At 40.0% G+C, this 24639-nt stretch overlaps 1 protein-coding gene across 3 annotated transcripts in view; it reads right to left on the reverse strand.

Annotated features, from left to right (window-relative positions):
- LOC133554038 (regulator of telomere elongation helicase 1-like) overlaps window positions 1–24639 on the reverse strand; it is a 54432-nt gene that overhangs the window by 2495 nt on the left and 27298 nt on the right. For 2 of the 3 annotated variants that reach the window (XM_061902379.1, XM_061902378.1), the window contains exons 16-29: window positions 20592–20724; window positions 20080–20193; window positions 18433–18473; window positions 18272–18357; window positions 17644–17721; window positions 15005–15082; window positions 14791–14937; window positions 13368–13483; window positions 10388–10511; window positions 9300–9465; window positions 8448–8590; window positions 7248–7343; window positions 4613–4823; window positions 3028–3153 (exon numbers count right to left, since the gene is read on the reverse strand). In XM_061902379.1, the coding sequence (XP_061758363.1) occupies window positions 3028–3153; window positions 4613–4823; window positions 7248–7343; window positions 8448–8590; window positions 9300–9465; window positions 10388–10511; window positions 13368–13483; window positions 14791–14937; window positions 15005–15082; window positions 17644–17721; window positions 18272–18357; window positions 18433–18473; window positions 20080–20193; window positions 20592–20724 (1659 nt within the window). The remainder of the gene's footprint in view (window positions 1–3027; window positions 3154–4612; window positions 4824–7247; window positions 7344–8447; window positions 8591–9299; window positions 9466–10387; window positions 10512–13367; window positions 13484–14790; window positions 14938–15004; window positions 15083–17643; window positions 17722–18271; window positions 18358–18432; window positions 18474–20079; window positions 20194–20591; window positions 20725–24639) is intronic. The other variant, XM_061902380.1, reaches the window with a different exon arrangement.

A 24639-nucleotide genomic window follows, 5' to 3' on the forward strand; every position in this document is an offset into this window, starting at 1 on the left:
TCATGGAAGCTGCTTTTAGCTGTGGGATGTCCCAAATAAGTCTTTGATGAGCATTCCTTGACTTTCTCATGGTTTTTTGCCACTTGTGCCAGCTTTTTGAAATATGTTGCAGGCATCAAATTCCAAATAAGCTAATATTTGCAAAAAATACCAAAGTTTGTCATTGTGAACATGAAATATCTTGTTTTTGCAGTCTATTCAATTGAATATAAGTTGTAAATAATTTGCAAATCATTGCATTCTCTTTTTATTTACCATTTACACAACGTGACAAGTTCACTGCTTTTGGCTTTTATAGTATAATTAATGATTCAAATTCAACTACACAACAGTGTTGGTTCAATGTTTGTGTGTCTGTAAAGGCATTTGTGGAACAATTGTGGGGGTTTGGGGAATATACAGTAAAAATATATTTTAGATCAATTAAAAATGTTCCAGACACTTTTGTGTTGAACACATCTGGTCTAATGTAGTGTTGATGCCAGTGGTGGAGGTAATGTAGTGTTGATGCCAGTGGTGGAGGTAATGTAGTGTTGATGCCAGTGGTGGAGGTAATGTAGTGTTGATGCCAGTGGTGGAGGTAATGTAGCGTTGATGCCAGTGGTGGAGGTAATGTAGTGTTGATGCCAGTGGTGGAGGTAATGTAGCGTTGATGCCAGTGGTGGAGGTAATGTAGCGTTGATGCCAGTGGTGGAGGTAATGTAGCGTTGATGCCAGTGGTGGAGGTAATGTAGTGTTGATGCCAGTGGTGGAGGTAATGTAGTGTTGATGCCAGTGGTGGAGGTAATGTAGTGTTGATGCCAGTGGTGGAGGTAATGTAGTGTTGATGCCAGTGGTGGAGGTAATGTAGTGTTGATGCCAGTGGTGGAGGTAATGTAGTGTTGATGCCAGTGGTGGAGGTAATGTAGTTGTAGTGTTGATGCCAGTGGTGGAGGTAATGTAGCGTTGATGCCAGTGGTGGAGGTAATGTAGTGTTGATGCCAGTGGTAGAGGTAATGTAGTGTTGATGCCAGTGGTGGAGGTAATGTAGTGTTGATGCCAGTGGTGGAGGTAATGTAGTGTTGATGCCAGTGGTGGAGGTAATGTAGCGTTGATGCCAGTGGTGGAGGTAATGTAGTGTTGATGCCAGTGGTGGAGGTAATGTAGTGTTGATGCCAGTGGTGGAGGCAATGTAGTGTTGATGCCAGTGGCGGAGGTAATGTAGTGTTGATGCCAGTGGCGGAGGTAATGTAGTGTTGATGCCAGTGGCGGAGGTAATGTAGTGTTGATGCCAGTGGTGGAGGTAATGTAGTGTTGATGCCAGTGGTGGAGGTAATGCAGCGTTGATGCCAGTGGTGGAGGTAATGTAATGTTGATGCCAGTGGTGGAGGTAATGTAGCGTTGATGCCAGTGGTGGAGGTAATGTAGCGTTGATGCCAGTGGTGGAGGTAATGTAGCGTTGATGCCAGTGGTGGAGGTAATGTAGCGTTGATGCCAGTGGTGGAGGTAATGTAGCGTTGATGCCAGTGGTGGAGGTAATGTAGCGTTGATGCCAGTGGTGGAGGTAATGTAGCGTTGATGCCAGTGGTGGAGGTAATGTAGCGTTGATGCCAGTGGTGGAGGTAATGTAGCGTTGATGCCAGTGGCGGAGGTAATGTGGCGTTGATGCCAGTGGCGGAGGTAATGTAGCGTTGATGCCAGTGGCGGAGGTAATGTGGCGTTGATGCCAGTGGCGGAGGTAATGTGGCGTTGATGCCAGTGGTGGAGGTAATGTAGCGTTGATGCCAGTGGCGGAGGTAATGTAGCGTTGATGCCAGTGGCGGAGGTAATGTAGCGTTGATGCCAGTGGCGGAGGTAATGTGGCGTTGATGCCAGTGGTGGAGGTAATGTGGCGTTGATGCCAGTGGTGGAGGTAATGTAGCGTTGATGCCAGTGGTGGAGGTAATGTAGCGTTGATGCCAGTGGTGGAGGTAATGTAGCGTTGATGCCAGTGGTGGAGGTAATGTAGCGTTGATGCCAGTGGTGGAGGTAATGTAGCGTTGATGCCAGTGGTGGAGGTAATGTAGCGTTGATGCCAGTGGTGGAGGTAATGTAGCGTTGATGCCAGTGGTGGAGGTAATGTAGCGTTGATGCCAGTGGTGGAGGTAATGTAGCGTTGATGCCAGTGGTGGAGGTAATGTAGCGTTGATGCCAGTGGTGGAGGTAATGTAGCGTTGATGCCAGTGGTGGAGGTAATGTAGCGTTGATGCCAGTGGTGGAGGTAATGTGGCGTTGATGCCAGTGGTGGAGGTAATGTGGCGTTGATGCCAGTGGTGGAGGTAATGTGGCGTTGATGCCAGTGGTGGAGGTAATGTGGCGTTGATGCCAGTGGTGGAGGTAATGTGGCGTTGATGCCAGTGGTGGAGGTAATGTAGCGTTGATGCCAGTGGTGGAGGTAATGTAGTGTTGATGCCAGTGGTGGAGGTAATGTGGCGTTGATGCCAGTGGTGGAGGTAATGTGGCGTTGATGCCAGTGGTGGAGGTAATGTGGCGTTGATGCCAGTGGTGGAGGTAATGTGGCGTTGATGCCAGTGATGGAGGTAATGTAGTGTTGATGCCAGAGGTGGAGGTAATGTAGTGTTGATGCCAGTGGTGGAGGTAATGTAGTGTTGATGCCAGTGGTGGAGGTAATGTAGCGTTGATGCCAGTGGTGGAGGTAATGTAGTGTTGATGCCAGTGGTGGAGGTAATGTAGTGTTGATGCCAGAGGTGGAGGTAATGTAGTGTTGATGCCAGTGGTGGAGGTAATGTAGTGTTGATGCCAGTGGTGGAGGTAATGCAGTGTTGATGCCAGCGGTGGAGGTAATGTAGTGTTGATGCCAGTGGTGGAGGTAATGTAGTGTTGATGCCAGTGGTGGAGGTAATGTAGTGTTGATGCCAGTGGTGGAGGTAATGTAGTGTTGATGCCAGTGGTGGAGGCCATCATTGGATGACTACAACTAAGCTAAGAGGGCGAGAATAAGAAGAAAGCGTTGACAATCGCTGTGTGCCATCCAGCATCATGACCTACCAGCATGTGGCATCTCTGCCTTGCTCTCAGAGTGTTCAGGTTTGTACCCACAGCCAGCACCCGTCACTTCCTGGCACTTCTCATCAAATGTCTTCTTGTGGTGTGGCCGTACAAAGTTGTACAACCCTGGGACACATGACATGACTAGTAATGTTATATTGGAAGTAACAAGTCGACATGTTACATGCACAATAATGACTTCTTTTCTATACTGCCTGTCCTCCTTAGGGTCACAGGTGAGGTAGGGCCTAAGCCCCGCCCACTTTGGGCAAGGGCTGGGGTAGACCACTACTATGTAGGTGCAAAGGTGACTATATGCTTTCATGTACATAAAACATATTAAGAAGGTCATAAACAGTTTTTTAATGTTCTAACAGGGATGTGCCGATACAAATTCTCCAGTTCTGATGCCGATATTGGAGCCTTGAGTGTAAGCCGATAGCGATATTAGGCTTAGATCAGAGGATATGCCGATGTGAATTTTTAAAGCCCTTTGAGACATTGTGATTAGAGCTATGTACATACATTTTAATTGATGATAACCCATATGATATCAGCAGGAATAACGGTACGTACTTGGAATGTTATTTCTTGTTTTGTCCTGTCCAGCTACTCAGGCAAATTATATTGTTGATGTAGAATGTGTGGAACGTTACAAATTGTTTGATCAAGGGAAATTAGTCAGGAAACAAGAATGATGAGCATAAAAATAAAAGCCTATGACAGAATTGTGCTTATGAAGTGGAATGTTAATTTGTGCCAATTCATTAAGCTAAAGCTCATGACACGGGAAGTTGAACGATGTGGACACGTTAGTTACTGGATATTTTATAATATGATTCTACCTTGCAGACTTTGTATGTGCAAGTAATATGCAACTATAATTATTTGATACTTGTTTGTATTGGCAAATGTGCTGTTTTACACTGCAATATTGTTCCACTGTTATTACCTGTGTCTGGCTTGTGTGCTTAGCTGTTGTGTATCTGCTGGCTCCTAGTAAGCCTTTATCCGAGCTTCTTTACCTTGTGAAAATGACTTGACTAAAATAGAAGACTGTCTGCTTAATGGGGGACATTTTTACTTTTCCTGAGGGAACTCTCCTGAAGTAATAATTCAAGTACTATCTGTCTATTTACACGTTAACTGTCTGTCCAACTCTGCACGCCGCAAGTCTGCTTGTATCCAACATTTCAAGTGTGAATGCGTAAACATCCACACTTGCACACCAAAAAATAATCAATTTATTATTATTCCACCGCAAATGTTTGGCACGCTCCACAAACCAGCACATAGGGCATTCACACAAAATTACAACCACAATTGCAAATTCTAGTTGTTAGGTTTTGCTGACATCGGATCGATATCAGATATGAATATCGGATTGGGACCCCCGTAACCCAGGCCATCCATTTTCTACTGCTTGTCCCTTTTCGGGTTCGCGCGGGGTGCTGGAGCCTAACTCCACCTATATAAGTACTCCATTCATAAAGAATAACCTTTATTCATGAGAATTGCCTTACCACAGTGAAGTCTGAAAGCAGCCAGGAGTGTATAAGGAGAGATGATGGTATTTGTGACTCACCGCGCAACAGACTGTAAGTGTGAGGGTCATCGGTTAAAAAGGACGTCTCCGACAGCAGAATGTCCACGTTGTCAGTGTCCTTGTAGGAATGTAGAGCCCGGCGAATTCGCTCAAAGTTGACCTGGCTGAGGGACGACTTCATTTCTCCCAGGAAGTACTTGGCGATGGCCTTTTTCCCATCTCCAGAAGCACCCCTGGAAAAACTTGGCTTCTTTGAAAATAAAGAGAAAATATATTGATAAAATAGTTGGTTAAGAATACCATAACTCAGAATTCTTTTTTTGAAGCTTTCTTGTCAGGTTCCAACCCTGATGACATCTATTAAACAGACAAGCTGCAAGGAATTTGACAGAAACATGATTCAATTTGTCTCATGAGGAGAAACGTCTGGGCTGTACTCTTGTACAGTCTTCCACCACGCTCTGACAAGAGAGTTCTACGCCTCCTTTTTTATTTGGACTGATTACATAGCATCAGCTGTTCCTAAAGGGAGGGGGGTCATAAAAAGCTGCTGTCCTAGGTCACAAATAGTTCAAAGAAAAGATGCTTGGAGCTTGCGGCAGGTCCCGCTTTCTCTCCGCTTTGTAGATCTCGAGTCAAGACCAGATCTTCCTGGGGATCATAATAGATCAAAGAAACCGACACCTTCATGTCGCTTCCCATCGTACATGGTGGAGTTTTACAAGCCTTTTGCTTGGTAAGATCAAAGACAGATTTTGTCCTCTCGCCGGCAACTCATGGAAACAGAAATTTTTGTGATAACTTACACACACTTATTCTGACACTTCTTATTTTGGAATAAGTTGACCTTATGCAGTTATCGTAGAAATGCACAATATTATTTTTCAAGCTTCTACCAATAACTTCCTGCTTGTAGAGATAGATACTTATAACCAGTGGCAGGCCGTGTGTTTCCCTTCAGTGATGTCCGACTTCAATGATGACCTCTCAAAATACCACCATTGATGTCACCACATGACCATTGCTGGAGAAATACTTTTCAGAAACACATTTACGCACTACTGGGCACTGGATCACATCAACCGTGTACATAATGGTCTATTTTCTGGTAGATTTAAAAATTAACCCGCATCAGCAATCAGAACATATCTTATGTGGTACTGTCTAAAATTAAAAATTGCAAAAAAAAATATTAAACATAAAAAAATAAAGAAATTAAATATTAGAACTCACAATTTGTAGCACCCATTCGACGCCGTATAAGCCAGTGGTACAGCTCGTAGTCGCTTGATTCCGAGTGGAAATGGTGAGCATTTCCCCATTTCATCGCCAGAACAGCTGAGCTAGCTTCTGGGGTTGGTCGACATGGTTTCACACTCTTGAAAATGGCCTTGCAAATATAAATCTGCCACCTAATCAATTTTTTGTTCTACTTCTTTGTTGGTTAATAAAGTGAGTACCGCTGATTTCTCCGCTGCCCCGGTATGGCTATGGTGCCACTTTCTGCTTTCGTAAATCTTGTGATTGGATGCTCACTTTGCAGTGACAAGTGAGTATCTAATCACAGTCTCGTTAACATCAGGCTACCGAGATAGGCTACTATCAACAACTTGTGATCTGATTGGCTATCGCAACTGTCTATCAACTGTATGTGTTCTCAAACTCATCCGCTAACGGTCCCAGGTGGTACTCTGCTGATCTGCATAGCTTAAACCCGTGAGTATCCAATCACAAGAGGTGTAAATGTCACGTTCAAGGTGAGGCCAGCTAGAAGGCTTTACTGACAACAACTGCTGATCTGATTGGCTATGGCAATGATCTATCAACTGTATGTGCCCGTTCACTTCCAGTCCACACACATTGTTGATTCTGCAGGCAGATTTGGTACAGCATGGTAACATAAGCTATCTGAATTCTGATTGGATAGAAAGTAAAAACAACAGCAATATGACATGAAGACAATACGAATACTTTTACATATTTAGGGAAAGTCTATAAAAACTGACTTTTGTCTTTAATTATGATGATGATTTGTGGTTACGTTAGGCCAGCAGAGGAGGCACACCACTGCTTATAACTTATTTACATGTTTTCATTTTTTGAAGTAGATTTAACTGTAGTTTGTGCACACCTTTCTTTGGGGCGGCGCTGGCATCTTTGTAAGCTTTTAAATGTTGTCGTTTCAGGTGGCTAATAAGGTTTGATGTGTGGAAGCCGAAAGTTTATTCCCCCTCCTCGCAGACGGTTTTCAGAACATTTGGCGCAAAGAGCACGTACGAAATGTCTTCCTCTGAAACAATAAGTCCCACGTTATCGACGCCATGTTTGTTTACAATGAGCTCAGGGCAAATTTAGGACAAGCTGGCACAGGTAGGAGAAAAGGCGTGCTTGATTTGACTACCCTAACCTACCTACCTACTGTACGTCCCAGCACAGGTGACCCCGCATCGTTGGAGCCTTTTTGAAAAAAAATTCGATGTCATCAGATGAATCGGTACGATGTAACACTTCCTCATTTCGGCCCAATAATTATCGTGCACCAGTCATTTTTGTCTTGTTTGCAACAAACACTTTAGTTTAGAATCTGCTTTGCATCCAATAGCACACAATAATACATTTTAAGTGACCAAATCATGACAGAAATAAACAAAATGTTTAAATGAAAAAGATATACCTGTTCGTGGACCACTTTTATTTTGCGTTTCCCTCCATTCATCATCTCCTCCAATCTTTTGTCGTATTGCAGAGACAGTGTGGACAACTGGCTTGGCTAAAACCATTGCAGGAAAAAAAAAATACAATGAATAAACAATTACTACCAGGTCTTCACAAAAATATCAAACCCTAGTTCTTATTTATCACAATTTGAAATGGATTCGGTATTTTCAAAAGTCAATTAAAAAATTAATAAAATAATTTGAAACATTTTTAGCCCATCTCTGTGCAAAATGTTTAGGCCATCTCTGTGCAACCAGCAGGAGCTTTTCTAATCAGTAACCAGTTTTGAAAGTGTCATTACAAATATTATATCAAATAATACACTGCAAGAATTGGTTTGCGAATGATGTTGAATCGAGAATCAATTCGGATCAAATCATCAGGTGCCCAGAGATTCACACCCCTGATTGCTAGCTAGTATTTCCTTAAGTCCATCTTCTTTTAACTCCACATAAAAAAAGCAAGACCACCCTTTACTTGACAACCATACAAAAAACAGTTTTAAATGCCATGCAGACCTTCTCAGGTTATAAAATGTCCACCTGATCAAACAGCACGACCGAGATGGTGTCATGTTGCAGATGGATGATCTTACCATGAATTGATTAACGTGGACCCTGACTCAAACAAGTTGAAAAACTTATTCGGGTGTTACCATTTGGTGGTCAATTGTAGGGAATATGTACTGTACTGTGTAGTCTACTAATAAAAGTATCAATCAATTTCAATCAATCAAAGCCTCAAAGAACTGAACTGCTTTCTGGGGATTTCCAACCAAGCTCAAGCTTCAAGTTCTGGACTGGAAGATAATTTCCTGGAGCACTTTGACTTTTAATGGAGGACCCTTGCCCCACATTGAACATATTTTGCATCTGAAACATATTTTTTATTTAACCAGGAAAGCCTCTTTTTAAGGAAGTCCTGGCCAAGAGGCAGCAAAGGATGAACAGTTGTTAAAAATATGTTAAAAACGGTTACAATTTTAAATTGTCATCAATCTGGACTTAAAGGCGTTCAATGGAATAAGTTCAGTTAATGTCCATGTTCCAGAGTCAACAGAAGCCCTTTTTCCCCAGTTTTGTTAGGGCAAATGGAACAGTGATGAATAAGATGTGTTTCACCTAAAAACCTGGGTCTGTCAGAGAAATCCACCCACCTTCTGTTCTTCTAAAGCACCATTGGCTTCTCTTCGGTTCTCAGCACGGTCCAGGGCATCAAACAGACTGCCTGCTTTCCTTGCAGTTTTTGCACTCTGAGACTGGTACTGTTTGAAAATACTGGCAACTGCAGCGTCTTCATCTTAGAGGGGACAAGACCAGAGCAAATCAGAACAATGCATGGATGGTTAGAGCCGTTTTTATTTTAAATGGGGACCGAGAATGATTTTCATTTTTTCCTGGTTTACAAATCAAATCCAATCTTAGGGTTGGTGCATTTGGGCATTAGCTTGCACACAGTTTTTTGAAGTCTCGCTGTGCAGTTTTGCTATCTTTTAAACACTGCGGACAGGTGTCTTTTAAACAGATAACGAGTTCAAACAGGTTCCATTAATACAGGTAATGAGTGGAGGACAGAAGAGCTTCTTAAAGAAGAAGTTACAGGTCTGTGAGAGCCAGAGATCTTCCTTGTTTGAAGTCACCAAATACTTATTTTCCACCATCATTTACAAATAAATTATTTAAAACTACTACAATGTGAATTCCTGGATTTGTTTCCACATTCTGTCTCTCACAGTTGAAGTGTACCTATGATGAAAATGACAGACCTCTGTCATCATTTGAAGTGGGAGAACTTGCACAATTGCTGGCTGACTAAATACTTTTTGGCCCCACTGTATTTGATTAGTATTTATTTGTGTAATCATCCTGACCTAAGCCTTGATAGTAATCTTTGTGATTAACACATGATTTCATTTGACAAAGTTTATCATTTTAAAGTCTAAGTATTAAAATCAAGAGTAAGATGACATATTCAGTGTTCATATTTGAGTGAGCCCCTCAACACTCACCAGGTCGCCTCCTTTTAAGAGTGTTGGTGTGCGAATCCAACATTTTGGCCTTCTGGGTGTGTAAGTAAGAAGTGGAGCCACAGGACCGAGGAGATGACGACTGACGAGTGCTCGCTGAACACTCTGAAGCAGGTTCAGGTGCAGTGGTCTTTTCCAACATGGGCCTCTGGGTCAGTCCAACAAATCCAACTTGAGTTTCAACATATTACATCATGTTACAACCTTACTTTTTGACTATAATCACAAAGCAATTGCTTATCAAGTTAGATAAGAAAGAAGGGAAGTCATTTGACAAAACCAATCCCCGAGCTTTGCACTCCATATTATAAACAAGGTGGACTCAGTCCAAGTCAATAAAGAACATTTCCACTAGTTGCACCATTTCAGCAAGGACTTTGGCAATGGAAATTATTTTATTCTTCTTTGAATAATTATATATAAGTTATCACACAACTCTAATGCTTAACTTAGACTTCCTTTTTATTGTCACTCAAATTTGAACTTTACAGTACAGATAAGAACAACATTTTGTTGCATTAGCTCATGGTAGTGCAGGATAAAAGAGCAATAAGGTGCATTAAAGGCCGTTGCTCTAGTTATTATCTATTGTGCTCAAGCTGTACTTTTGCTTTTGAGCACAGGCACACAACTTCTTGTCTTCCACTGCAAGTTAGGAGTTGCCTCGCCTCAGATGTTTCTGTCTTTCAGCCTGCTAACGGCCAAGGACGAACCAGCACCTCAACGAAGATAAGGTGACAGTCGGCAGACAAAGCAGAGACAGGGCGCAATCACAAGGCCCCAAGCACATTCCGTTCTGAATAATCACGTATTGTGCGTACTGAGCTGCTTGCATAATGTGAGACCCCTCCCTTTTGAAGCAGCCTCAGACATGTAACTAGGGAACTCCTGAATAAATAGAGGAGCGCGTGGGCTGTACCTCAGAGCGTAGGTGAGACTGTAACAGAGTGTGCAGCTCCATGCATTCTCCTCATGAAATAAATTGAACTCTGCCTGATTCCTTGCTTCTTGTTCTGTTTAATAGATGGTTTGGTGCTTAAACTTGACAATTCTATTCATCCGTAACTTACCATTTTGTGTGCAACCCTGAAGAACTGGCAGACATCACGGACCATGTTCCCAAAGTTTTCATAAAGACGCACGTTGGGTCTCACCCACGATGGAAGCTGCAGTTGTGCCTCTCTACTTTTAAACCTGTGGAAAGACCACATTCCATTTACTCTTGGGTTTTTTTCTGTGGTTTTTGAACGACTCGTCTCAGTTTAGTGTATCATCTCTCTTTGTCATTTGTTTCAAAAGCACACGTCATCCCAGTTTATGCCCACTACCCCATATGAACCCAGTCTGACATGGAGATTTTTTCCACTCATCCTCCACCCGCCGTCTACCTTTTCCCACCTTTTACAGGGCGTCGTAAGTGGCGACCCATCAATATTGGTCTAATCTTGAAGGGGTTTGTGGAAAAAATGAAATGTTGTACTGTGCAAACCATACCAATTACTCTGATTGTTTAACTCCTGGTGTTTTCCGTAATAAGAAGGAAATCGTGAAAACAGAAAGGGCACTATCACGGTACATTAGATATGAATTCCAAACCGTATAAAGTGTGGAGGTGGGTCTCCCATGCAAGGCACAGAAAGTTGGGAACATTTCAAATGTGCTGAGCTAACTGCAGTTAAGTTTAAAGGCATACTCAACTGAAACATTTTCAGATTAATCATGTTTCTTATTTGGGACGATTCTTCATCAATTAAAAAAAAAATAAAAAAATAAATCGATTTTTATTCATTCATTTATTTTTATTCCAATCTGTCCTGTGCAGCCACTCAGACAAATCACATAGTAGATGTAGATCAGTGGTCCCCAACCACCGGGTAGCGATTGGTACCGGGCTGCAAAATATTTTTTTATAAATTTTTTTTATCAAATTAACATAAAAAACACAAGATACACTTAAAATTAGTGCACCAACCCAAAAAAACTCCCTTTTTCATGACCAAAAAAAAAAAAAAAAAAATCCCCCTAATCCCCCCCACCCGCCGGCCTGTGGGACAAATTATCAAGCATTGACCGGTGAGTAGCTACAAAAAAGTTGGGGACCACTGATGTAGATCTATCTGCTGCTGATGATCTATATCTGCTGAACACATTGACTTCAGAAAAGAGAAGTGTTGGATACTTCTCTTGTTGTCTTATTTTTATTTGACTTTGTTAAATGTTTGGTAGATTTAGATAAAAAAAACAAAAAAAAAACAGTTTTCTTTGAAGTAATATAGAAATTGATCAGAGCTATGTATCTATTTTATGGAGGATTGTAGTTCATCATAGAACCGGCATCAAATGTCATTAAAAAAGTATAGATTTAGAATGGAAAATCGATTCTGAATCGAATTGTTACCAAGAATCGAATCAAATACAAAATATGCTTCAGAAAATCTTTTTCTTGACCATGCACACTATTTCTTTTTCTAAAGCCAATAGAATTAACTTACCGATAAGTTACTTTTATCTATCATTTTTTAATGTGTATATTTAAAGGTCTACTGAAATAAGATGTTTTTATTTAAACGGGGATAGCAGCTCCCTTCTTTGTGTCATACTTGATCATTTCGCGATATTGCCATATTTTTGCTGAAAGGATTTAGTAGAGAACATCCACGATAAAGTTCGCAACTTTTGGTACTAATAAAAAAGCCTTGCCTGTACCGGAAGTAGCAGACGATGTGCGCGTGACGTCACGGGTTGTGGAGCTCCTCACATCTGAACATTGTTTACAATCATGGCCACCAGCAGCGAGAGCGATTCGGACCGACAAAGCGACAATTTCACCATTAATTTGAACAAGGATGAAAGATTAATGGATGAGGAAAACGAGAGTGAAGGACTAGAAAAAAAAATGGAATAGAGGGCAGTGGGAGCGATTCAGATAGGGAAGCTGCTGTGACCACTCGGCCAGGCCCAACCGCAACAAGGGATAGAGCCATACCGCTCTTAACCAGACGCTGACGGTGATGGTCAGGACGACGCTGCTGATATTGATACTGGAGTAGCACACGACATAGATCGCCTTCAGAATGGTAAAATGTTATTTATTTTTCGAAATGATCGCTGCATAATACAATGTACTTTGTGTGTGTGGTCCAATCCAACCGTGTTCGCTTGACATCTCTGTTCCATCGCAAATCTTGACTGTCCTCTTTCGGGAATGTAAACAATGAAACACCGGCTGTGTTTGTGTTGCTAAAGCCAGCCGCAATACACCGCTTCCCACCTACAGCTTTCTTCTTTGATGTCTCCATTGTTCATTGAACAAATTGCAAAAGATTAACCAACACAGATGTCCAGAATACTGTGGAATTTTAAGATGAAAACAGACGACTTAATAGCTTGCACAAAATGTCCTCTTCAATCCGTGACGTCACGCGCAGGCGTCATCATACCCAAACGTTTTCAGCAGGATTTTTCGGGGCAAAATTTCAAAAATTGCATTTTAGTATGTTAACCCGGCCGTGTTGGCATGTGTTGCAATGTTAATATTTCATCATTGATATATAAACTATCAGACTGCGTGGTCGCTAGTAGTGGCTTTCAGTAGGCCTTCAACTGTAGATTTGTGCACACGTTTCTTTGCGTTTCAGGTGGCCAATAAGGTTTCATGTTTCTTCCCCTCCTGGTGCATTGTATGCAGAACATTTGGTGACACAAAATGTAAGAGTGAAGAAAGCCCACATGATTGACAGCGTGGTAATTTACTCTGAGCTCAGTGGAAGTTTAGCACAAGTATGAGAAATTGATTTGCTCACCCTAACCCACCTACAGCACAGTACGGGTCACCTGGCCTCTTTACCGCACCCCTCCCCAAATCTGAGCTACTTTGAATGTTGTAGATTCATAGTATGTCATCATAACTCCTCATTCTTGTGCACACCTAGCCCTAACTGTATTACAGATTGTTCTCTGAGGGGAAGCTGGCAACACTTTCAAAAGACTATTTCAGGAACATGGTTTCCAAAGAGAAAGAGTGCAAAATGGGTGAGACTGTAACTTGACCTCTGGTCACACAGGAAGATGGCACCATAGTCCTCCTTGTGGCGAATGACTCTGCCAATAGCCTGGTTCACAGCTCTGAAAGCCTGCTCTCGGTACCACTCCCGTCCTGAAAGGAACTGCAAAAGGCAGACAACACATGTCAAAACAATGCTAGTCCTCGCACTATTGACTAATTCTATCATTAAGCAGCAGTGCCAGAAAGCTCTCAAAATGCTAAAATATAACACAAACATATTGATGTGTCATTAGAGGAGCTGGGATCAAATGTGTTGGTCATTGCAAATTGTAGTTAAGTAACTTAATATGGTTAGGCAAAAAGTGCGATGTGTATTTTTGAATGTAACTTAAATAACTTATGTATAGGGTTGCAAAATTCCGGGAATATTCAAAGTTGGAAACTTTCCTTGGGAATTAACGGGAATGAATGGGAAATTAATGGGAATAAACATTGAATGCCACATGCTAGATCTTGCAGCATGATTATTAGCTAAAACAACCCGGTTTCATGCAAATTCAGTAGAATTTCAACCCTGCACTGTGCATTCCTCCATCACATGCTTGGATAATTGGCAGCATGCTACTTACTAAAGCAGGACTACTGAGGCCACACTAGTATTTGAGCCCAAGGACAGGTAAGTGTTGATGATATTACTGGGGTAAATATATTTGATGTATGGTATTGAAGTGTAATAGATGTGTAATTACTTGTTACTGTATGACTGTAGACTACTCCAGCAGACTAGCTGTTCTTCTACTTCTTACATGATTGTGGGGCCAATATCTCTAGCTAGCTAGGTTTATGTACCACCAGTTTAATTTCTCCGTTAGCGGTCATGCTAATTCCTCTATGTTGAATCCCATTCATTTATGCTAAGAACGTTAGCGATCTGAATTGACTTTTTTTTTTATGTGTAAAGTTGAAGTAGCAAATAGTAAATGAAAAGGTGTAGTTTCCTCTGCCTTCTGTTCTGCTAGCCATTCTGTTGTCATACAAGAATGTAGCTTAAATATTTTTTATTAAATCAACATAAAATACACAAGATACGCTTACAATTGTTGCACCAACCCGCTAAAAACCCTCCATTTTTCATGACAAAGAAAAAAAAAAAAAGAAAAAAAAAAAGAGAATCCCTCACGACCGTAAAAAAGCAGTTTTCCATTTATAGTAAAAAAAAACATTACCTTTTAGAGTAAGATTCTGGCAAATGAGCTGCCAGTTTACCCATAAATAACAGCGGTACTGTTTTTCCCATTCCAGTCATATGTTGTAAAAAACACTGGAAATGTATACTGTAAAATCTACAGATTGTTTTTTACATTGTATATAAAAAAATGTAATAATCAAATGCATAGGCAATTTTGTAATAAGATAATTCACTGTGAGGGCAAACATAACTGCGATGAAAAGGAGCACACATCTCACCTTCATACCGGGAATTTTCTTTTGGTTCATTTCATCTAAGAACTGCATCTTCAGGAGGACCCGAGGATCCAGCTTTGGTGGAAAGGGGAGTCCGGTGATGATCACACCGCGGCCAAATGTATTTGCAAAATCCAAACCCTCGCTCGCCTGCAACAGAAAGCAAAGTTCAGAGCTGCTGAGAGTAGGAAGCATGGGTTCTACTTCTAGATCTCACCTTTCCTCGACAAACTGCTGCAAAGATTCCGCCTCTGGATTTCGAGTCATTTACTGCATCGTAGTAACCTCCAATAGTCTAAAAATACAGAATAAAAAGTGACTTATGTTGATATAGTATCTCCTTTAGAGCAGGGGTTCTTTACCTTGTTGATCTCGGGGCCCAACTTTTCCTCTTCTCAAGTGAGTTAGTCATCTTGCTCTTGCTTTTACTCATTTATTTTACTTACAGTTTACACATTTGTCAAATACTATGAAAGCATGTGTTAATCACAAATATTAATAATTATCTAACACATAAACCTTAGGCTGATTAGAAGAATAGATACTAACCTACTATACAGCATAAGAAGGGTCTCATAAATAATTGACGGAAACTACATTTACATTGTACAGGTATTAAAAAAATATGAAAAATAAATTAATAGAGAAAATGTTTAACTAAACTGTCAATAAAATTAAAGTGCGAATGAAAATACAGATTTACCACTTTAGTCATATTTTTTGCGCTTACGTTACTACCTTTTTTTTTTGTGTTTGACATTGTCATTACTGCTACAAGTAGTAGAGACACTGATATTTTTGGGTGGCCATCTACAACAATGGGTCGGGAAACACTGCTTAGAGGTTTGCAACGGAGAGGCGGCTGCATTGAGGGCTCTCGCAATAGTTAAAACCCGCCCTCTTCCTGGTTCAACCACGCAAGATACGCCGCACGTACAGCGCAAAATGACAACACTACATGACAAAAGCAGTTTTAGGAAAAGCGTCACTCGCCAGTTTAACAGCAACTAGTGCTGCAGCTATTGATTATTTCAGTAGTCTATCGATTTATTTGTTTAATGAATCAATTAAAACGCACTTTCTAGCCTCAATACAACTTTTAGGGACAATAACAAAAAAAATATATTTTTCCAATGACTTTTTCTTTCTGTTCATAAATGCTCTTACCATTCAATCGCAATTTTACAATGGGAGCATTGCTATAAGAGGTAAAATAGTAAAAAAACAAAAACTGTAATGGAGAATAATTAAAAAGACTGATCAAGTATGATATATTGAGTGATAATGTATTTAACAATTTAAAAGGGGTCATATTATGATCTGTTTTCCTACATTCAAAACATTTCCTTGTGGTCTACATCAGGGATTCTTAAACTTTTTGACCTCGGGAACTAACTTTTCAACTGAAAAAATGTTTGTATTAACACCGAATTTGTTTTTTGTTTTTTTTTACTCTTGATTTTAATCAAAAATAAAACTTGAGCCCATTGCTCTCTTTCCACTTTCTTGTTTCTGAACCATCTCTCTCTCTGTCGGCTGCGCTCATGTGCGCTGGAGCAGTCTTGCTCAAACACTGTCAGGATATAATATTCATTAAATGATTCATCAAAGAAGCAAAACACAAATTGAAGCTTTTTCCCAATTAAACGGCTCTATTTAATGGATGAATCCTTGCGGCCCAAACTGCAACCCCAGCATCTGTTTTGAAATCGTTTGGTTTGCCAAAATCTTTTTAACCACGCGCTACGAGGTCGACGTCAGCTCTGATTGGCAGCTATCCATTATTATTTTGGTAGGATTTTATATGTCAAATATATGTCGGATGCAGGGTTGCAAAATTCCGGGAATATTCAAAGTTGCAAACTTTCCAAGGGAATTAACAGGAATATAAAGGGAATAAGCGGTAGAAAATGGATGGATGGCTGGATATTGGAATTAACGGGAATTAATGGGAATAAACATTGAATGAAACATGCTACAGTAGATCTTGCAGCAAATGAATGGGACTAAACATTGAATGCAACATGCTAGATCTTGCAGCATGATTATTAGCTAAAACAAGCTGATTTCATGCAAATTCAGTAGAATTTCAACCCTTCACTGCCCAGATAATTGTCAGCATGCTACACACTACAGCAGGACTATTGAGGCCACACTAGTATTTGAGCCCAAGGACAGGTAAGTGTTGATGATATTACTGGGGTAAATATATTTGATGTATGGTATTGAAGTGTAATAGATGTGTAATTACTTGTTACTGTATGATTGTAGACTACTCCAGCAGACTAGCTGTTCCTCTACTTCTTACATGATTGTGGGGCCAATATCTCTAGCTAGCTAGGTTTATGTACCACCACGCTCTCATTTCTCCGTTAGCTCTATAGTTAATTTTCTCTATGTTAAATCCCATTCATTTATGCTAACAATGATAGCGATCAGAATATATCTTTTTTGTGATGTGTAAAGTTGAAGTAGCAAATAGTAAATGAAAAGGTGTAGTTTCCTCTGCCTTCTGTTCTGCTAGCCATTCTGTTGTCATACAAGAATGTAGCTTATAGTTTGATTTAGCATGCTGATTGACTCTTCATTTATTCATCCAGGCTATTTCCATTCATTTGTCCATCAGTCAAATAATTTGAAAGACTACTCCAATTGTTTAGCTGACTATTTATATCCGTGTGTGGCATTGCATTAGTCTTACAGAATAAGATGGACGGTGTTCATCTTTGAATAATCAAAAATGGTCAGAATTTCCAAACTCCCCGAACTTAATTTCCCGTAGTAAACTTATGGAAAGTTTGTGGAAAATGTCCACCCCTTTGCAACATTATTCAGATGTCAAATGTAAACATTTACCTCAGTAAAGTTTCCCTTCCCTTTGGGTTCAACAAACATTGGCTTCACACTCTCAATGCGACTGGCATGTCCATTGTCCTGTTGGGAGTGAGCACACATTTACAGCAGAGATCAGCTCAACTCACATAAAACTCCGTCAAAAGAACAGGAGTGTCCCCATTCCATATTTATATAGATCCCATATCAGCAAAAAACTGCTTTAGGATTAATAGTGAATTAGTGAATTTTATTTATATAGCACTTTTCTCAAGTGACTCAAAGCGCTTTACATAGTGACACCCAATATCTAAGTTACATATAAACCAGTGTGGGTGGCACTGGGAGCAAGTGGGTAAAGTGTCTTGCCCAAGGACACAACGGCAGTGACTAGGTTGGCAGAAGCGGGATTCAAACCTGCAACCCTCAAGTTGCTGGCACGGCCACTCTACCAACCGAGCTAAACCGCACTTGATCAAACCTTTTCTAACAGTACACACTATGAAATAATACAAGTGATCTGTGCTGATATCAAATTGTGTGAAAAAAGGCATCTGCCAAACCTCAAGGCATCAGAAATGAAAAGGTTGTTTCGGGACACTCCTGGCAACCTTTAGAAATATAATAATGAATCAACTTCGGCGTCACTCACTCTCCAGAACTCCAGAGTTTTTTCCATCAAAAAGAAGGAGGGGAAGAACAGCAGGAGTCCATGTGGAATGATGCGGCTCAGGTTCACTGAGGGAATGACAACAAAAATGTTGGACTTCCAGCATACTTTAGTCTAATAGTTCCTACAGCATTCGAACTTACCCACTGTGTTGCCCAACGATGATAGGTTTTCTGGAACAAATCTTTTAAAGAAACATTTTTTTAATCAATTTTAGCAAATTCCAGATTTTATCGATATCATTCTGTGTTCAATCAGTATTGCAAAATTTAAAGGGGAACTGCACTTTTTAAGGGGAATTTTGCCTATCATTCACAATCCCTACATAAGACAAGAACTCATATCTATTTATTTTTTTCATACATTCTAATTGCTAAAGTAAGGGAAGTAGGAGGTGGCTAACAATGCACTATTCCACCCGTCAAGCCTTCACCCAAAAAACATCCAAACACCGTGAATTATACTCCATCTTCATCTCCTGAAGGAATCAATAAAGTACTATCTATCTATCCTGACCTGAATATAAGCAATATTGTTATTATTAGCACGAATGCAAAAAGCTATTTTAGTGGCGCCGTGATCCCAGATCGCCAACTACCTTATGCTGCTTTATTGACATATTGAGCTGCTGCATCGCCTCTTAGTTGGTGAAAGTTCATCCGAGATGATAAATCATGTCTCTCACCTGGATAGTAGAAGATTGTGGACATGAACAGAGTAGTTGGACAACTTTGACATCCAAAAGAAGTTATTGCAGCACCTTTTTTTTTTTAACCTACTTGAGGATTTTGAGTAATTCTTCATCTAAATGGGAAAATATCAACATCCCATCAGTCGGCAGTAAGTGATTGTTTTATTATGTATTTCTTGTTAAGCACTAAGCAATACTGCGATATGACGCTTCATGTTGGACTGACCAACATACTCAGTGGCCTAGTGGTTAGAGTGCCCGCCCTGAGATGGGTAGGTTGTGAGTTCAAACCCCTGCCGAGTCATACCAAAGACTATAAAAAAATGGGACCCATTGCCTCCCTGCTTGGCACTCAGCATAAAAGTTTGGAATTGGGGGTTAAAATCACCATAAATGTGGGTACCGCTGCTGCCCACTGCTCCCCTCACCTCCCAGGGAGTGAACAAGGGGATGGGTCAAAAGCAGAGGACAAATTTCACCACACCTAGTGTGTGTGTGACAATTATTAGTACTTTAACTTTAACTTTTTTAAAGCTGGATCTGTTTAGCTCACAGCTTCTAAAACTTGTGGATCCTCCTCCTTATTTTCAGCCTCAAAAACATAAGGTTCTGGATCATCATTTGTCCCAAAGTAGTCTTTGCTGTCTCACATGAAGTCCGCCATGATTAGTAGTAGTAGTGTTGTTGTTGAAGGTAAAAGCAAACTTTGTGATGCATCTGCGAAAATAATGCGAATGCTTAAAATGAGCAAAGTACTGTACGTAAATATTACATATTATGAAAGTGCCCGTTACTACATTACTGTACATTTATAAACAATGATGGAGTTTTTTTTTTAAGAGCGCTTTATTGCTGGAATTTAGCGAGTCCTATTGGTTTGATTATTATCTGACTTTTGCTAGTGTTTATTTACGAGTTAGAATGAATAAAAAAATAGAAACATATGTGTTCTTGTCTTACATAAGGATTGTGAATTATAGACCAATAAATACAAATGCAGTTCCCCTTTCAGTCATTGATCGATACAGGATGAAATGGTGAGGCATCACAATGCATGGAATGATGGATGAAGCAGCACACAACAAATACACACACTGACCTTCTGTCAAATGCCGAACTTAACGGTACCTCATCTGGGCCTCGTTCAATGACGCTAACAAAGATTTGGTCCCGCTCGATCACATGGCCGTTTTCCAAAGACACTGGGAATTTTCTACACAAAAAGGAAGGACAAACATTCAACCATCAACACTTCTGACACAGTTGTTCAAGTTGTAGCACAAAAGCATTTTACCAGCGCTCCAACAATGAATGCACTGTGTTGTCACAGGTAAGAGAAAAGTCTATTATAGGGGTGCACAAAACAACTGATTCACATCCCCAAGACACAAATATATTTTTCATCCCGATTCTAAATCCATTCATAATTTTCCAAAAATAATTTAAAAAAAAAACATATACATTTTTATAAGAAATCATTTTTAATGATAGGTTTTTAGCCCATTTCTAACCAGCAACAAACATTGCAAGAATTGTGTTGAATGGCAAATGTAATGTGAATGTGAAGTTTCCCACCCCTACTAAACTCTACACATGATAGTGTGATCGTACATTCTCATCTCTGAAGTAAAGGAGCTGAGAGGAGAGAGAGTTCCGCTGGTCAGAATGATGCAGTGAACACCTTGATTCACCAGGTCCTGCATGCTGAAGCCCGGAGAAAAACACCAGTAACTCAGAATGTTTCCTGAAAGGCACATAACACAACAAGAAGGCTTGTAAGTGGAGTTACAGTATATTTAAAAGCATAGGAATTTACATTCACTCTACAAACATACATATACACATACTGTACATATACATTCACTGTACAAACATACATATACACATACTGTACATATACATTCACTGTACAAACATACATATACACATACTGTACATATACATTCACTGTACAAACATACATATACACATACTGTACATATACATTCACTGTACAAACATACATATACTGTACATATACATTCACTGTACAAACATACATATACACATACTGTACATATACATTCACTGTACAAACATACATATACTGTACATATACATTCACTGTACAAACATACATATACACATACTGTACATATACATTCACTGTACAAACATACATATACTGTACATATACATTCACTGTACAAACATACATATACACATACTGTACATATACATTCACTGTACAAACATACATATACACATACTGTACATATACATTCACTGTACAAACATACATATTCACATACTGTACATATACATTCACTCTACAAACATACATATACACATACTGTACATATACATTCACTGTACAAACATACATATTCACATACTGTACATATACATTCACTCTACAAACATACATATACACATACTGTACATATACATTCACTGTACAAACATACATATACACATACTGTACATATACATTCACTGTACAAACATACATATACACATACTGTACATATACATTCACTGTACAAACATACATATACACATACTGTACATATACATTCACTCTACAAACATACATATACACATACTGTACATATACATTCACTGTACAAACATACATATTCACATACTGTACATATACATTCACTGTACAAACACACATATACACATACTGTACATATACATTCACTCTACAAACATACATATACACATACTGTGCATATACATTCACTGTACAAACATACATATACACATACATATACTGTACATATACTCATGCATATAATCACGTTTCATCAAACATAAATTAACGTTGTTGCCCTAGGGCAGGGGTCGGTAACTTAAAACGTTGAAAGAGCCATTTTGGACCAATAATACAAAAACAAGAATGACCCAGAATGCAGTGCATCCATGACTCTTGGCTATATTATACACCCCGCTAGCACCAAACCCCTCCCCCCCTTACCTTGTGGGTAATTCTTATGTTGCGTTTATAATGTGTTACAGAGCCAATGTTCTCCAGAAATGTGTTTGTTATTCTTGTTTGGTTAGGGTTCACAGAGTGTGGCGCATATCAGTAAGAGTTTTAAAATTGTTTATATCACAACCGTTAGTGTAAACGGTATGGCTGTTGACTAAGTATGCATAGCAATCTCGTATGAAAAGCAGCGAAATGTATGCGTTCTACCGGCAGGCAGATAGCATGGTGTAAAGGTGGGTGCGATGACATGTTGTAGAGCATTGTTCCCCCTCCACCAGGCCGTGGCCGCAGAATAGTTTTTAAATATATATATTTTTTTAATCACACTCAATTTTTTGCTGCATGCCATTGGTAAGTGCAGGGGTGAGAAGAGGCTTTAAAATAATTAGCGCCTGCTTACTTTTACCGCATGCCTTGAACAAGCGCAGGAGTGAGAAGAGGTTTGAAAATAATTAGCGCCCCGGCGTATTCAAGGAAGTACGGTAGCTACAAATGAGGCATAATGATGCAATATGTACATATAGCTAGCTTAAATAGCATGTTAGCATCGATTAGCTTGAAGTCATGCAGTGACCAAATATGTCTAATTAGCACTCCACACAAGTCAATAACATCAACAAAACTCATCTTTGTGCATTAATGCACAACGTTAAAAGGTTTGGTGGACAAAATGAGACAGAAAAAGAAGTGGCATAAAACATGACTAGAAAGTCGGAGAAAGTTATACATGTAAACAAACTAGGGTGAGTTCAAGGACGCCAAAATTGGAAAGACAAAAAGGCTTTCGCTAAATGCTCGAATCAGTGAAGCATGTTTAATAAAAACAGTGTGCTTTATATCAATTAGGGAGGTTTGTGTCATGTTTGTCCTCCTAAAGAAACCATATTAAAACAAAAAATATATTTTTTATATTTTTTTCCTCTCATCTTTTTCCATTTTTTTTTACAGTTTTAAAAAAGCTTCAGAGAGCCACTAGGGTAGCACTAAAGAGCCGCGGGTTGCCGACCCCCGCCCTAGGGTAAACTGGATAACACATGGCACACTGACAAAGCTTAACCTATTGTTACTATAAAGGCCTACTGAAAGCCACTACTAGCGACCACGCAGTCTGATAGTTTATATATCAACGATGAAATATTAACATTGCAACACATGACAATACGCCCACTTTAGTTTACTAAACTACAATTTTAAATTTCCCGCTGAGTTTCCTGTTGGAAACGTCCCGGATTTATGACGCGTGTTTTTGACGTTATTGGTTGGAGAGGACATATTAGCCAGCACCACTTGCGGCTAAAAGTCGTCTCTATTCATCGCGCAATTACACAGTATTTTGGACATCTGTGTTGCTGAATCTTTTGCAATTTGTTCGATTAATAATGGAGAAGTCAAAGTAGAAAGATGGAGTTGGGAAACTTTAGCCTTTAGCCACACAAACACACGGTGTTTCCTTTTTTAAAATTCCCAGAGGTGAAGCTTTACTATGGATCAAAGCGGTCAAGCGAACATGGATCCCGACCACTTGTCAACCAGCAGGTTTCGGTGAGAAAATTGTGGTAAAAGGTCGCCTCCTACCGGAGATAAGCGGAGCTTGCGCCGTCCATGCAGCTGCCGTGACTTCCCTCAGAGAATGGCGTCAACACACCCGTGGACACACGCCTCCGACTATCAGGTACTATTAAACTCACTAAAACACTAGCAACGCAATAGAAAGATAAGGGATTTCCCAGATTTATCCTAGTAAATGTGTCTAAAAACATCTAAATTGCTCCCAATGCAATCGCCTTTTTTTTTTCTTTTTTACTTTTTTTTTTCTTCTAGTCCTTCACTATCAATATCCTCATCCACGAATCTTTCATCCTCGCTCAAATTAATGGGGGAATTGTCGCTTGCTCGGTCCAAATAGCTCTTGATGCTGGAGGCTCACATTATAAACAATGTGAGGATGTGAGGAGCCCTCACCCTTGGGACATCATCGTCTGCTACTTCCGGTACAGGCAAGGCTTTTTTATTAGCAACCAAAAGTTAAATGATAAATGGGTTGTACTGGTATAGCGCTTTTCTACCTTCAAGGTACTCAAAGCGCTTTGACACTACTTCCACATTCACACACACATTCACACACTGATGGAGGGAGCTGCCATGCAAGGCGCCAACCAGCACCCATCAGGAGCAAGGGTGAAGTGTCTTGCTCAGGACACAACGGACGTGACGAGGTTGGTAATAGGTGGGATTTGAACCAGGGACCCTCGGTTTGCTCACGGCCACTCTACCACTGCGCCACGCAAACTTTATCCTTCCAGCTAAAATATGGCAATATCGCGAAGTGATCAAGTATGACACACAGAATGGACCTGCTATCTCCGTTTCAATAAGAAAATCTCATTTCAGTAGGCCTTTATTATAACAATCTACAAGGTTAATATAGTTTGCTTCTCTTTCTTCCCCTCCATTTTTCTGCTTTCTTTTGTATCTGTAGTTATCAATACATATACGTATTGTTGCATTTGAACAACTGTATTGTTGATGATAGAGGTCAATTATTGGTATTGTTCATTATCATTAGCGCTATTTCTATTGGTATTTCTATTGCTCCATTTGTAGTGTAATAATGCTCTTTGTCATTTCTGTATTATTATTTATTTGGCTAACTGCTTCTTTGCTATCACTTTTACCATCATA

This window comes from Nerophis ophidion, linkage group LG06 (genome assembly GCF_033978795.1).
Source record: "Nerophis ophidion isolate RoL-2023_Sa linkage group LG06, RoL_Noph_v1.0, whole genome shotgun sequence".
NCBI classification, from domain to species: domain Eukaryota; kingdom Metazoa; phylum Chordata; class Actinopteri; order Syngnathiformes; family Syngnathidae; genus Nerophis; species Nerophis ophidion.